At 46.9% G+C, this 12,545-nt stretch overlaps 2 protein-coding genes across 2 annotated transcripts; both read left to right on the top strand.

Moving 5' to 3' along the window:
- The first annotated feature begins 2,360 nt into the window (after positions 1–2,360).
- LOC119329165 (disease resistance protein Pik-2-like) lies at positions 2,361–8,344 on the top strand. Its single transcript, XM_037602168.1, has 4 exons — positions 2,361–2,653; positions 2,744–3,864; positions 4,806–5,426; positions 5,962–8,344. Exons 2-4 carry the CDS (start codon positions 2,779–2,781, stop codon positions 7,768–7,770), a joined length of 3,516 nt encoding a protein of 1,171 aa, XP_037458065.1. The 5' UTR covers positions 2,361–2,653; positions 2,744–2,778; the 3' UTR covers positions 7,771–8,344.
- Positions 8,345–10,484: 2,140 nt separating this feature from the next.
- On the top strand, positions 10,485–11,915 carry LOC119327963 (xyloglucan endotransglucosylase/hydrolase protein 24-like). Its single transcript, XM_037601015.1, has 3 exons — positions 10,485–10,816; positions 10,899–11,098; positions 11,297–11,915. The coding sequence occupies exons 1-3, from the start codon at positions 10,532–10,534 to the stop codon at positions 11,667–11,669; spliced, it is 858 nt and encodes a 285-aa protein (XP_037456912.1). The 5' UTR covers positions 10,485–10,531; the 3' UTR covers positions 11,670–11,915.
- Positions 11,916–12,545: the final 630 nt, after the last annotated feature.

Here is a 12,545-nt window from a genome sequence, read left to right as displayed (position 1 = left end):
TCACCTATTGGCACTAATGAGCACTATCACCTCCGCCGGTGTACACTCCAGTGAACTTCTTGGACATTGTCTATCAATGACAGAATATATATTTTATTGTGAAACAATATCAGCTTTCACGTAAAAAGAATACAAAAAAATCATGTGTGTTGCAAGGAAACAAGATCGTCTGGAAACAAAGTAGGGGCGCGCGGTACAAACGCTCCCCCCTCCCCCCTAAAACTAAAACACGGGCAATCTAGGTTCCAAACAAGTAATGATGAACTTGCAAAACTAGTGTGTAACCCACCCCGCAATTGTAGTCGAGCAGAAGTGCAGAACCCGCGACTTCTAGACGACATCTGTCCATCAGAAAAATTCCATTTTTTCTAGAAATAACATTGTCCTTCACAAAAGTGCTCCCCAAACAAAAACTTAGCTATGTTAACGAAATCTTGAAAAACACATCAAGTATTGTTCCACTACATGATGCTAAGAATGATATGATTCAGAAAATAAGGTCTTCTTTGGTTTGGAGGAATTTTGTAGGATTTTCATGGGATAAGATTTATGTAGGAAAAAATCCTTTGGAGCCCTTTCAATATTTTGGGTCAATGCTGCAGGAGGATGGGGGTATTGATAAAGATGTGAACCATCGAATCAAAGCCGGATGGATGAAGTGGCACCAAGCTTCTGGCATTCTCAGTGACAAGAGAGTGGCACAAAAGCTAAAGGGCAAGTTCTACAGGACGGCGGTTCGACCCGCAATGTTGTATGGCGCTGAGTGTTGGCCGACTAAAATGCGACATGTTCAACAGTTAGATGTGGCGGAGATGCATATGTTGAGATGGGTGTGTGGCCACACGAGGAAGGATCGAGTCCAGAATGATGATATACAAGATAGAGTTGGGGTAGCACCAATTGAAGAGAAACTTATCCAACATCGTCTGAGGTGGTTTGGGCATATTCAACGCAGTCCTCCAGAAGCTTCAGTGCATAGCGGACGACTAAAGCGTGCGGAGAATGTCAAGAGAGGGCGGGGTAGACCGAAATTGACATGGAAGGAGTCTGTTAAGAGAGACCTGAAAGATTAGAGTATCACCGAAGAGATAGCTATGGACAGGGGTGCATGAAAGCTTGCTATCCATGTGCCAGAGCCATGAGTTGGTCGCGAAATCTTATGAGTTTTACCTCTAGTCTACCCCAACTTGTTGGGACTAAAGGCTTTATTGTTGTTGTTGTTTAGACCTTTAGTTTGTAGGAATAGAGTCTTATTCTTACGGAGGAATTCTTTCTATCCTCCTTATTTTATAGGAAAATAAATACTAGTCTAGATTCAATGAAAAAAGTCATATGACGTGAACGGGTACCTTCTTTTCTATTTCTATTCATAAAATTTGAGATACATATCATCTCATTTTATATGACTTTTCTATTTTTATAATTTTCCTGCCTTATGAACTAAAAGAGTCTTAAAAGAGTTAATCATATGGCTAGTCAATGATGAAGTCAGTCCACCCTTGGTCTTCCTCTTTTGTCTTCTTCGCCTTCCTTCTCCGTGTATGTAGCTGCCACGGGAGAGCAGCGACTGACTCACTGTCACCGAGTCACTAGTCTCTCTTTCGCGGGTCATCACGCCACACACACTCAGAAATTCCGTTGTACTTTTGTGCAAACGAGAAAACATGTGAAATAATGCACATAATAAGTTTAGCAGATACTGTGAAAGAAAAGTGAATGTAATTGCGCTTAACAGATTTTGATCTTAAAAACCAAAGAATACACATATTCCCTCCGTTCCAAATTACTGTATATGATATTCCAACTTTTTTTATTCAAATGTATGTATATAGACGCATTTTAATGTGTTTGTCCACCTTTATATAGTCCATACAGAAATATTCGAAACATATTATAATAGCTAGGGAGGGAGTACAAAAGTTACTAAATTTAGGTTCACATTCAACATTTGATTCAAATTTAAATGGGTAACCCGATGCATGTAGCTCCCGCTTGCGTACAGTCCGGGAAAGGGTCAGATCATTTTGGGTCTATTGTACATGGTCTTTTAATGTATTTCTACGGGAGGCTGTTTTCAGGGCTCGAACCCGAGGCAACAGTTTTATTGCTATGGCAAGGCTCTTCTTCATGGTTGGACAAAATTCTTATGCACGCTATGGTTTTTTTCTTTGCCAATTAGTAATATACGAACCACCTTCTACATCAAGAAACATTGGCAAATTACATAAAGCACTTTTCCACTGCACGGTGATAAGAAATGATAAGAAAATAAAAGAGTTCATCATATGGCCGGTCAATGGCTGGTCAATGATGGAGTCCACCCTTCGGTCTTCCTCTCTTGTCTTCTTCCCCTTCCTTCTCCGTGTCCATATGTAGCTGCCACGAAAGAGCGGCGACTGACTGACTGAGTCACTGGTCTCTCTCCCGGTTTCCCCCCTCCTCGGCCATCTCGTCCGCCGCAAATCCATCGCAGCTACCGCCGGCGGGGAGCATCTCTCCTTCGCCGCCCGCCGTAGAGACGGCCGGCCGCCGCCAGATCTGGGGTCAGGCGAGAGAGGGAGACCACCAGTCTCGAATCCATCATTTCCCTCTCTGCGCAACAGAGGGATTCGGACGGCGCGCGCATCGCCATTGCTCGGGAGCTCTAAGCCAGGTACGCACACAGAACAGTCCCGTAAATGGCGCCTGGTTGATTTGATTTGCAAAAATGCCGATTTTAAGCCATGGCCCGCTCGTCCCACAGATCGAGAGAACCAGCCGGGGAGGCGCCAGCCAGCCATGGAGGACCTGGCGGTGGGGCTGTCCAAGACGGTGGTGGCGGAGGCGCTGACCAAGGTGCAGTCGGCCATCGACGAGGACAACAAGCTGCGGCACAAGGCGCAGCGGGACCTGGTGACCATCACCCTCGAGTTCGAGATGATGCAGTCCTTCCTGAACGTCGCCAACGGCGGGAGGGCCGCCGCCATGAACAACCTGGTGAGGACCTGGGTGAGGCACGTCCGCGAGCTGGCCTACGACCTGGAGGACTGCGTCGAGTTCGTCGTCCACCTGGACGGCAAGCCGGTCTTCTGGCGCCGCCTGCTCCCGGCGTGCGTGGTCGGCCCGCTGCCGCTGGACCAGGCGGTGGCGGAGATAGAGGTCATCAAGGGCAGGGCCGAGGAGCTGAGCGCCTGCTACTCGCGCTACAGCTGCATCGGCGAGCCTGTCTCCAACCTCGTCATGCTGCAGCAGCAGCAGGCTTCCGGCCGGGGCGCCGGCACGGTGGCGGCCGACATGCTCGTCGAGGCTCGGGATTCGGCGAAAAGGCAGCAATTCCTGGGTGATCTCGCCCAGTTGATCACCAACAAGGACAGAGACCTTCAGGTGATCTCGGTGTGGGGAACATGCGGTGATCTTGGGACAACCTCGATCATCAGGAAGGCGTACAATGATCCGGAGATCTGCCGGAGCTTCGCCTGCCGCGTCTGGGTAAAGCTCATGCATCCTTTCAATCCCCATGAGTTCATGCGGCGATTCATGGCACAGGTCTACGCCGCAGATGCTTGCGTCGACAAGGAAGGAGCAGATGTGGGAGTACATGTCCTCACAAAAATGGAGGCCATGCAGGAAGATGTGGGTGTGCTCAGACGTGAGTTTGTGCAGGAAGTCAACACCAAGACTTACCTCGTTGTGCTGGAGAACCTAACTGACATGGTAGATTGGGATGCTGTGAGGACGTTCCTGCCCGACATGAAGAATGGCAGCTGGATCATCGTGTCGACGCAGCAGTTCGAGGTTGCAAGCTTGTGCATTGGGCATGCTTACCAACCACTGGAGCTCAAGCAGTACTCACCTGAGCACTCGGTTTGTGCACTCTTCAAGGAGGTAATTAATCAGGCATGAAACAACATAAGTTATGTTTGCGAAATATTTTCTAACTTCTATTTTTTTTCATTTTACTTGGCAGTTTAATCTGGACATGATCACAATACCATTCGATCATTTTTATATATGTCTTTTCGAAATATGCAAATAAATGTCGAAATATTGTCATCTGGCAGATCTAGTTAGTACTTAGTAGTATAACATTAGCTAATTAAACTTTAGAAGCTCCACTGCTTAATGAATCGCTTAATCCTTGATCACCAGAGTAGTGTTAACGCATCAACAATGAGTTCTTTTCATATGACGGTTCACAATGGATGACTTTTTGGCAAGTATTGGATGGAACACCTACTGACCTACAACTGTATTACTTTGCTGTAATATTAACCACACCACATGCAAGCAAACAGTGATTTATCCTCATACCATCAACTCTATTAGTAGTACTCAAGATTTGAACCAAGAAGTGTTTATTAGTTGGTGCAGTTGGTAGTTCCAATGATGAGCCAGACAACATCCCAATTGGTTGATATAATTTCTGAAGAATTGTCATGTTTCACATGGTGTGAAAATTTTAAATTTTGAAGGGAACTTATACTGTGAACACGAAACCTGGACCTGCCACTGGATGTAATAAAGATATTCTTATTAAAAATATACATCAATGTCCACTAAGAACTGCAGTTTCACAAACAATTATGTTCAAATGCATGATTTAACAAAACCTTAATTCACATGTTTAACCGAGTTAGACACCGTTTAATTCTAGCAAGACTCCTTTTCTAACCCCCAGGTCCCATGTGTCGAAAAGTATGGCCACCTTCACCATGGATGTAGCTTATTTTTCGAGAAATACATAGCTAGCCAAGGAAATATATTTAAAGTTCTGTATGTACCTTTTGCCTCAGTCCTTGTGTGTTAACATCTCTCCCCGCATCCAGGGTTCTCAAGACTATGGACCCAAAGAAGAGAAACCAATGGTGTGTGAAGTGAGCCCGAATTCGTCCTTGGAAAAGATTCCCTCCTCCAATATTAAAGGGATCGAGGACTATATGAAAAATTATCCCCTTGTTGGACGTGAGTTAGAAATGACTGAGCTTCGCAGCTATACAGCCAGGGCCCGCTTCAGCAATTCTCCAGTTATATCTGTTTGGGGGATAGCTGGCATTGGGAAATCAGCTCTTGTTCGAAACTTGTACTATGACAGAATGCTTCACAGCAACCAATTTAACAAGTACAGTTGGGTGGATGTATCACATCCATTCAATTTAAGGGATTTTTCTCGGAGCTTACTTTTGGATCATCATTCAGAAAAAGACCCCATTAAAGAGTGCCGTGAGCTACTGAGCGAAAATCAGTGTCTCGTCGTTATTGATGATCTCCAGTCCAAAGAAGAATGGGACTTAATACAGTCTGCATTGGTATCTAGACCTTCTTCAAGTGTTATCATTGTTATTACAACTGAAGCCGGCGTTGCCACATATTGCACAAATAACGAAGGGCAAGTCTTTAATGTCAAAGGTCTAGAAGCTGTAGCGGCCATGGATCTCTTCAGGACAGAGGTGTGTTTTCTTACAAGCTATATTATGTAGATTTTCTTTGTTTTTTTGAGAGAGCTACAATATTTAGCTAGCTCCTTGGACGTATGCTGTCACAAACATACCACTTCATGCATGGGTTTGCTTTGTCCTCCTTCCCTCACAGAATCAAAACTACTCCCTCTGTTCCTAAATACATGACATTTTGGTAGTTCAATTTGAACTACCAAAACATCATATATTTGAGAACGGAGGGAGTATATATGCCTATGTACATTGGATGCACACAACTAACAGTTATTAAATGAGTGCATTTGCATATCCAGAATGACAGCCTGGAGGCTCTAAACATTTTAAATATATACGTGGGAAAAAATAATTCAAAACCGTAGTTGACGTTCAATTTTGATATAATGCGTCCTCATGTCACTTGCAGAAAAATAAAAATATTACAAATGAGTGCATTTTGTATATCCAGAATGACATCCTGGAGGCTCTGCACATTTTGTATATCCTAATTAACTGATGTTGACTAATGTTAAAATTGTTTGAACAATAGGTACACAGGAAGAATCCTTCATCCCCTTTAAAGGATCACGAAGATGTGGAGCTAGAAGAGCTTATTCTGAAGTGTGGAGGTCTTCCCAAAGTGATAGTTTCTATAGCTGCCTTATTGGCCACACAGACGGTAACATTGATGGATACTGTGCGCTCACTGAATCAAAAATTTATGCAGCATCTAGAGACCAATCCAGATTATGAGTGTCTCAAGGGCCTGTTTGATTGGATGCACTCGTACTTCCGTACTTGCCCAGATTCACTCAAGCCATGCATCTTCTACCTGTCAATTTTTCCTCGGCACCACGGCATTCGGCAAAGGCGACTAGTAAGGAGGTGGATTGCAGAAGGTTACTCTAGAGACAGTGATGAAGAATCTGCTGTTGACAAAGGGGAGAGCTTCTTCTCCAAGCTCCTCGAGCTGAGCATAATTCAGCAGATACCACAGTTGGTCACCACTGCATACAATGACACAAGTATGGTCTCGTGCCAGGTCAATGGCTTCATCCGTGAGTACATTGTCTCGCGCAGAATGGAAGAGAACCTTGTGTTTGAACTCGGGCCCAATTGCGTCCTAACCACCCACCGCACAGGGAGACACCTCATCATATTGAGAGACTGGGACAGAGACAAGATTGTGTTTGAGAGCATCGACTTCTCACGGCTACGGTCGCTGACAGTGTTTGGAAAGTGGGAATCATTCTTCATCTCTAAGAGTATGAGGCTACTTCGGGTGCTTGATCTGGAGGACGCACTGGGTGTAAAGGATGAAGATCTTGACAAGATGGTGAAGCGTCTGCGTCGCCTGAAGTTTCTCTCTGTACGAGGATGCGGTGAGATCTTCCATCTGCCAAGCTCACTCGGCGATCTCAGGCAGCTCCAGACTCTGGATGTGAGGCACACCTCCATACGCAAACTGCCAGCGAGCATCACAAGGTTACAGAAGCTGCAGTATATCCGCGCCGGCACCACCGTCCGAGCATCAGCACCGCCTGCCTCATCCAGCAGGTTGCCAAAGTTCCACAGACGCCGCGGCCTGTTTGGTATCAAGGTGCCCAAAGGGATCGGAAAACTGACGGCGCTGCACACGCTCGGCGTCGTCGACGTCGGTGCTTCAGGAGGGAAGGCCGTCGTGGAAGAGCTCAGGAAACTCACCCAGCTGCGCAAGCTCGGAGTGTCTGGCATCACCAGGCATAACAACAAGGACTTCTTCTCTGCAACCTCAGGCCTTGTGCATCTGGAATCCTTGCTGGTGCGGCTGGGCAAGGACAGCCAAGGCTGCCTGGACGAAATCACCCTGCCTTGGGAGAACCTGCGGAGCCTCACACTCCACGGGCTTCAAGACAAGCTGCCACCATCAGAGAACCTCAGCAAGCTCATGAAGCTGGACCTGGAGATGGACGCCTTAAAGGAAGATGACGTCGAGTTCCTGGGCAACAATCTACCGGAGCTATGCATCCTGCGTCTCCGAGTCGGACAGCTTCAGGATGGCAAGCTCCATTTTCACGCCAAGATGTATGGGGAGGAGCTGGTCACCTTCAAGAAGGTGAAGATCCTCGAGATCGCCTCCGGCGCCAGCGAGCTACACGTGACCTTCGGATCGAGGTCGATGAAGAGCGTCGAGCTGCTGAAGATCGACTGCTCCAGCGCGTCGTACCATCTCACGGGCCTGAACTTTCTGTCCGAGCTCAAAGAAGTCTTGCTCCAGGGTACCAATGATGAGGCGATCAAGAGCAACTTGGAGACCCAGCTTGCCAACCATCCCAAGGCGCCTACAGTGAAGCTGGAGGGACTACCAAGTTCGTCATGAAGGGTCGACATCGCCGCTCTTTATTTCACTTGTTTTTTATTTCACTTGTTTTCACCTGCGGCGAGCTCGATCCAGTCGCTGCAATCTGTTGGCAGGGAGGCCTCGTCAGGGCCAGGGCCAAGGCCGCCGCCATCCCACCGCCGTCGCCTCGCAGGGCCTGGTGCCGCCTCTTCCAGGAAGGCCGCCGCTGCAGGTCCTGCCCCCCGCCCCAGGCCGGATCTGATCCAGGGCCAAGGAATCCGCCATCCGGCACCTGCCATGAACATCGCCGCCGCTCTTTCAGATGCAAACACATTTTGATATAGAAAAACCATGTTACCGCTGCTCAGAATAAGATGAGCCTGGAGTCCGCCACATGACCCATCAGCCAGCCTTGGCTCCTGGTTTAGCTTCAGCATTTGTAGATACCATTGTCCAAAAACATTTATCATCTGTAGCATCCAAACCATAGCCTGAAATTTCAGAGAGCACCGTATCCAAATCGAACAAACTCAAGTTCGAAATGCAGAGTTTCACATAAACCAGTGTCTTGGGAAAAAAAAGGGAAACTTTCCCAGAAAATTCCTGGGTCCCAGATGGTGCATTAAAATTTAAAAAGAAACTTTTCTATTTCCATCTTCCTCTGGCACAAATGCGCGTGCATTGCACACTGCTCCATCCAAACGAAATTCCGATTCAAGATTATTCCATGGACACAATGACCTCAGACACCACTCGCCTACATAGGATACACAAAGCCAGACAGAGCCTTTAAAAATTAGTGCCGATTGAAATCTCGATCAGCAGCACAGAATCGATGCGATCTCTGGACCCTAGGTATGCTCATCTGGTTGCGCATAGAAAAATGGCGGCCATTAATCCGAGCATCATAGATGTACGGACCTCGATAAATTGCAGCCCATGTGACCAGCACCACAGGCACGGGCGCTTCACGATCCTTTCAGCACAAACAACAGCACGGCAACAACAGTAAGAAATGGCTAGATTGCAGGGTCAACCAAATGCCTGTGCAGATCATGTGTATCTGCCAGACTGTCACCAACTCAACCAAATGCCTGTGCAGATCATGCTGTATGTGCCACGAACTGTACAGATCATGATGAATTGCTTTATCTGTGAAATAACCGCGGAGATGTATGCATATTCTGACAGTAAATGCAACGAAAAGATGGCTGGATTGGTATAATCACTCATCAACAAATTGGTTGTTGCCTACCACCAGGTCTGTCTCTCTTGCTTCACCACCACCCTGGATCGCAAAAATGTAACGATTTTATGAGAAATCATGCTGAGACAGTACATGATAAGAGAACTACATATAACAAAACTAACTTCATGAGACTTATATTCGTTTGTGTAATGCAAAAACAACTCAAAGACAGGTCAAGTGTAAATGCTTCCTAACATGCAATGCTCCGGTAATATAATTCTGACAGTATGGAAAACTTCAGATTCCAGATCAAACAAGCACCGGTATGACTTCCTGTGAGCATGCATAGCAAATCTGGCCAACCAGATTTCAGCTACTCAAGAGTGTAGAAATGAGTCTCCCAAGGGTTTATGGGGGCAAGTGCGCACACATGCACAGCAGTTAAAACAGAAATTTTCATGTAACTATTTTCCAGTATTTTTAGTTTTTTGTGCAGCACCTCGTTATGTGCAGCTGACAAACTTCGCCTTCTGACTTCCAGTTCGATGCCTATGGAGGAACATCATCATTTTCATAGTTGCATTAGTTAATAGATCAACCATTAGATCTCCCAACCTAGTAGATACTAACCTAGTTGACAAGTTTTTTTCATAGTCTTTCCAAAGATTCATCTATAACAAACCAAACTGTTACACAATCTCACGAATGCGACATATTTCAGAGGATCCACCGAACAAGCAGTACACATCGAAAGTCTGAATTGAAAAAACTGCACATATCTGAAAGATAGTGCACGGCTTGGAACTGCAACAGATGATTCTGAACTGTGAATCTGTGACTGAGTGATGGAGGCAAAGATAATCACTGCCCTAGATCTGAGACGTACAAATCTTAAGGGCTTGGGAAAGCAAGATGCTTTACGACTGAGTGTACATATTGAATTATTCAGTGGATTTAGTGATCCGATACATAAAAGTAAAACTGTGGCACAACATGGAATGAAACTAAAACCCATCCATCATAGTATCATATATTCATATATCTTCCACTTGCTGGAGAACCAACCTAGGGAGCGTTCGGAATCCCTCCACTCCCGGGTCAGCTCGCGGAGCCGGCGGAGCTGCAGGCTGAAAAGGTGGAGCTGGGATATACGCGCTCCGCAGATCCGCGGAGCTGGCGGAAGGCCGAACAGGCCCCTAGTCTGCCAGAAGCCACAGTACGGTAGGTCCCGCTGCTCACAGATTGTTGCCATGATAAAGCCCTAGAACCATTAGTCAACTCAGCTCAGTCACTGCTCAAGCTTTAAATGAACCATTAGTCCACTCAACTCGATCACTGCTCAAGCTTTAATTGAAGCCCACTTCCATCAAGATTTTTTATGCCCGCCCGCTTCACGATTGTCTCCAGTTTCTTACATCTTCCAAGAATAATTACTATTAAATTTCATGCTGTTTAGAGTTGGACCAACTAATCTCCCTTGCACCTCTTTCCACATAAGCCCTAATCTCCCCTGCACCTCTTTCTACATATAAGCCCGCCCATACCATTAACGAGCAGCACAATCACACTGCGCCCAGTCCCAGTGCTCACTCTCTTAACACCACCAAAGCCATGGGCCAGGCTAGGGCTTACCTCCTAGCCTCCCTAGCGGCGTTCTACCTCATCGCCCTGGCCACCCCCCAGGTCACGGCCGCCGACATTACCGAGGAGGTCAATCTCCTGTGGGGCAAGTGCAACGTTCTCCGCGACGGCGCCGGCAGACAGACTGTCGCGATGAGTCTCGACCGCAGCACGACCTCCGGATTCAGCTCAAAAATCAAGTACCTCTTCGGGAGGATTGACATGGACATCAAGCTCGTGCCCGGGAACTCAGCCGGCACAGTGACAACATTTTATGTAAGTGATGGACTGATTAACGTTGTTCATGTCAACTTGTCAATACTAAGACTAACCATCTTGCATTGCAATCTGGGAACAGATGATGTCAGAGGGACCATGGCAATACCATGATGAGATCGACCTTGAATTCTTGGGGAACAGCACCGGCAACCCCTACACCCTGCACACCAACGTGTATGCCAGAGGTGTAGGCAGCAGAGAGAAGGGGTACCGGCTTTGGTTTGATCCCTCCCAGGACTTCCACACCTACAGCATCATTTGGACCCAACAATACATCCGGTGAGCCCCACTCCTATCTACTCGATTCTTGTTCAACCTAATACCTGCTTAGCTAAGCTAACCCCTCCTATCTAAATAGCATCTGGTTCCAAATGAAGCATGAATGCTCAGTTTAGTCGGACATGTTCAATAAATTTTAGACCGAAAAGGTATTTGCATGCACTAAGCCTAGCTCATATGGATGTTGCTGGGTTGCAGAATCCTTGTCGATAACAAGCTGCTCCGGCAGATCAAGAACCAGATGATGTATGGTGCCCCCTATCCAAACTATCAACCAATGAGGGTGTTCAGCACCATCTGGAACGCGGATGACTGGGCCACACAGGGTGGGCGGGTCAAGACCGACTGGTCACTAGCGCCGTTCACAGCATTCTTCCGGAACTACAAGGCCTCCACCTGCTCTCCAAGCTCCAAGGCCTGCGGCCAGAGCTCCCCTGGTTCGTCTGGCCCGGAACTGGACCAGACGCAGCAACAGCAACTGAAGGAGGTGGCTGCCAACTCCAAGGTCTATGATTACTGCGATGACTCAAAGAGGAGGATTGGGTCCCCCAAGGATTGTGAGTCACAGTAGAAGTGATTCAACTAGCAGATACAAAAGGAAAGGTGCATTGGATTATTTAGTCCATTTTTTCGGAACATGAACATTGTATTCAGTTTACTTGCGTAAGTACCATGATTGCTGGTGTACCTTCATAGATAACTGGCAAGCTCAACAATGGTAAAAACAACTTCAGCCCTTTTCTTAGTGTTTTTTTTTTCCGATAAAGGGCGCTTTCTATTGACTCATAAGGTCACATCAAGAGGATAGGCACAACGAGCACACACCTGGCCTCTGCATGACTAGGATGTACACATCCAACAGCAACGCACACACAGTGGATTACACACCGGCAAAGAGCACGGTCAATCTTAAAAGATCACCCACTCATGTTTTTTTCCGGCGCATCTCATGTAGGATAACTGCTCGATGTTTCTTCCTTGCATGAATGTAGTTTGAGACAGGCGGACCACGTGGTCAGCCGCCGCGTCGAGCCTATCTGTGGCTACCTTTATGAAAATTTTCAAACCGACTCTTAGGAGATAAATCGGCCTGTGTGGGTGTGGGCCTGTGGGGTACAGACGAGCTCATGGTTGAGCTTGGTTGCCGGCGCCAGGTTCAGGGCGACGGTGTCCATGCCAGGAGGTGGCTTGAGGTATGGGGTGGCTATGGAGGAGGGAGGCGGCAACAAACTGCCAGAGAGGGCGGTGGCGTGAAAGATTTAAAGGGGTATTATTGGGTATCAGTTAGAGTGCGTTAACTCCCCAAAACGACAGTTTTTTGTGAGTTAAGTTATTTTGAGATCGATTAGCGTTGCCGCCACGGCGTAATACTAGGTTACTAGCATAAAACAGTTTGTTGGGGTTGTCACTTCAAATTTTAGCTCCATATATGTATTGTTCCTGAGAG

Source organism: Triticum dicoccoides, chromosome 7A, assembly GCF_002162155.2.
Source record: "Triticum dicoccoides isolate Atlit2015 ecotype Zavitan chromosome 7A, WEW_v2.0, whole genome shotgun sequence".
In the NCBI taxonomy this organism is placed as follows: domain Eukaryota; kingdom Viridiplantae; phylum Streptophyta; class Magnoliopsida; order Poales; family Poaceae; genus Triticum; species Triticum dicoccoides.
The sequence above is the reverse complement of the archived record's forward strand: the minus strand, read 5'-3'. Positions and strand labels throughout refer to the sequence as shown.

Excerpts from the sequence above, each read along its gene's own strand:
- LOC119329165 (XM_037602168.1), top strand. The coding sequence starts at position 2,779 with ATGGAGGACCTGGCGGTGGGGCTGTCCAAGACGGTGGTGGCGGAGGCG. Across the intron at positions 3,865-4,805 it reads TTTGTGCACTCTTCAAGGAG|GGTTCTCAAGACTATGGACC; the intron begins GTAATTAATCAG and ends CCCCGCATCCAG. Across the intron at positions 5,427-5,961 it reads TGGATCTCTTCAGGACAGAG|GTACACAGGAAGAATCCTTC; the intron begins GTGTGTTTTCTT and ends TTTGAACAATAG.
- LOC119327963 (XM_037601015.1), top strand. The coding sequence starts at position 10,532 with ATGGGCCAGGCTAGGGCTTACCTCCTAGCCTCCCTAGCGGCGTTCTAC. Across the intron at positions 10,817-10,898 it reads GCACAGTGACAACATTTTAT|ATGATGTCAGAGGGACCATG; the intron begins GTAAGTGATGGA and ends ATCTGGGAACAG. Across the intron at positions 11,099-11,296 it reads TGGACCCAACAATACATCCG|AATCCTTGTCGATAACAAGC; the intron begins GTGAGCCCCACT and ends GCTGGGTTGCAG.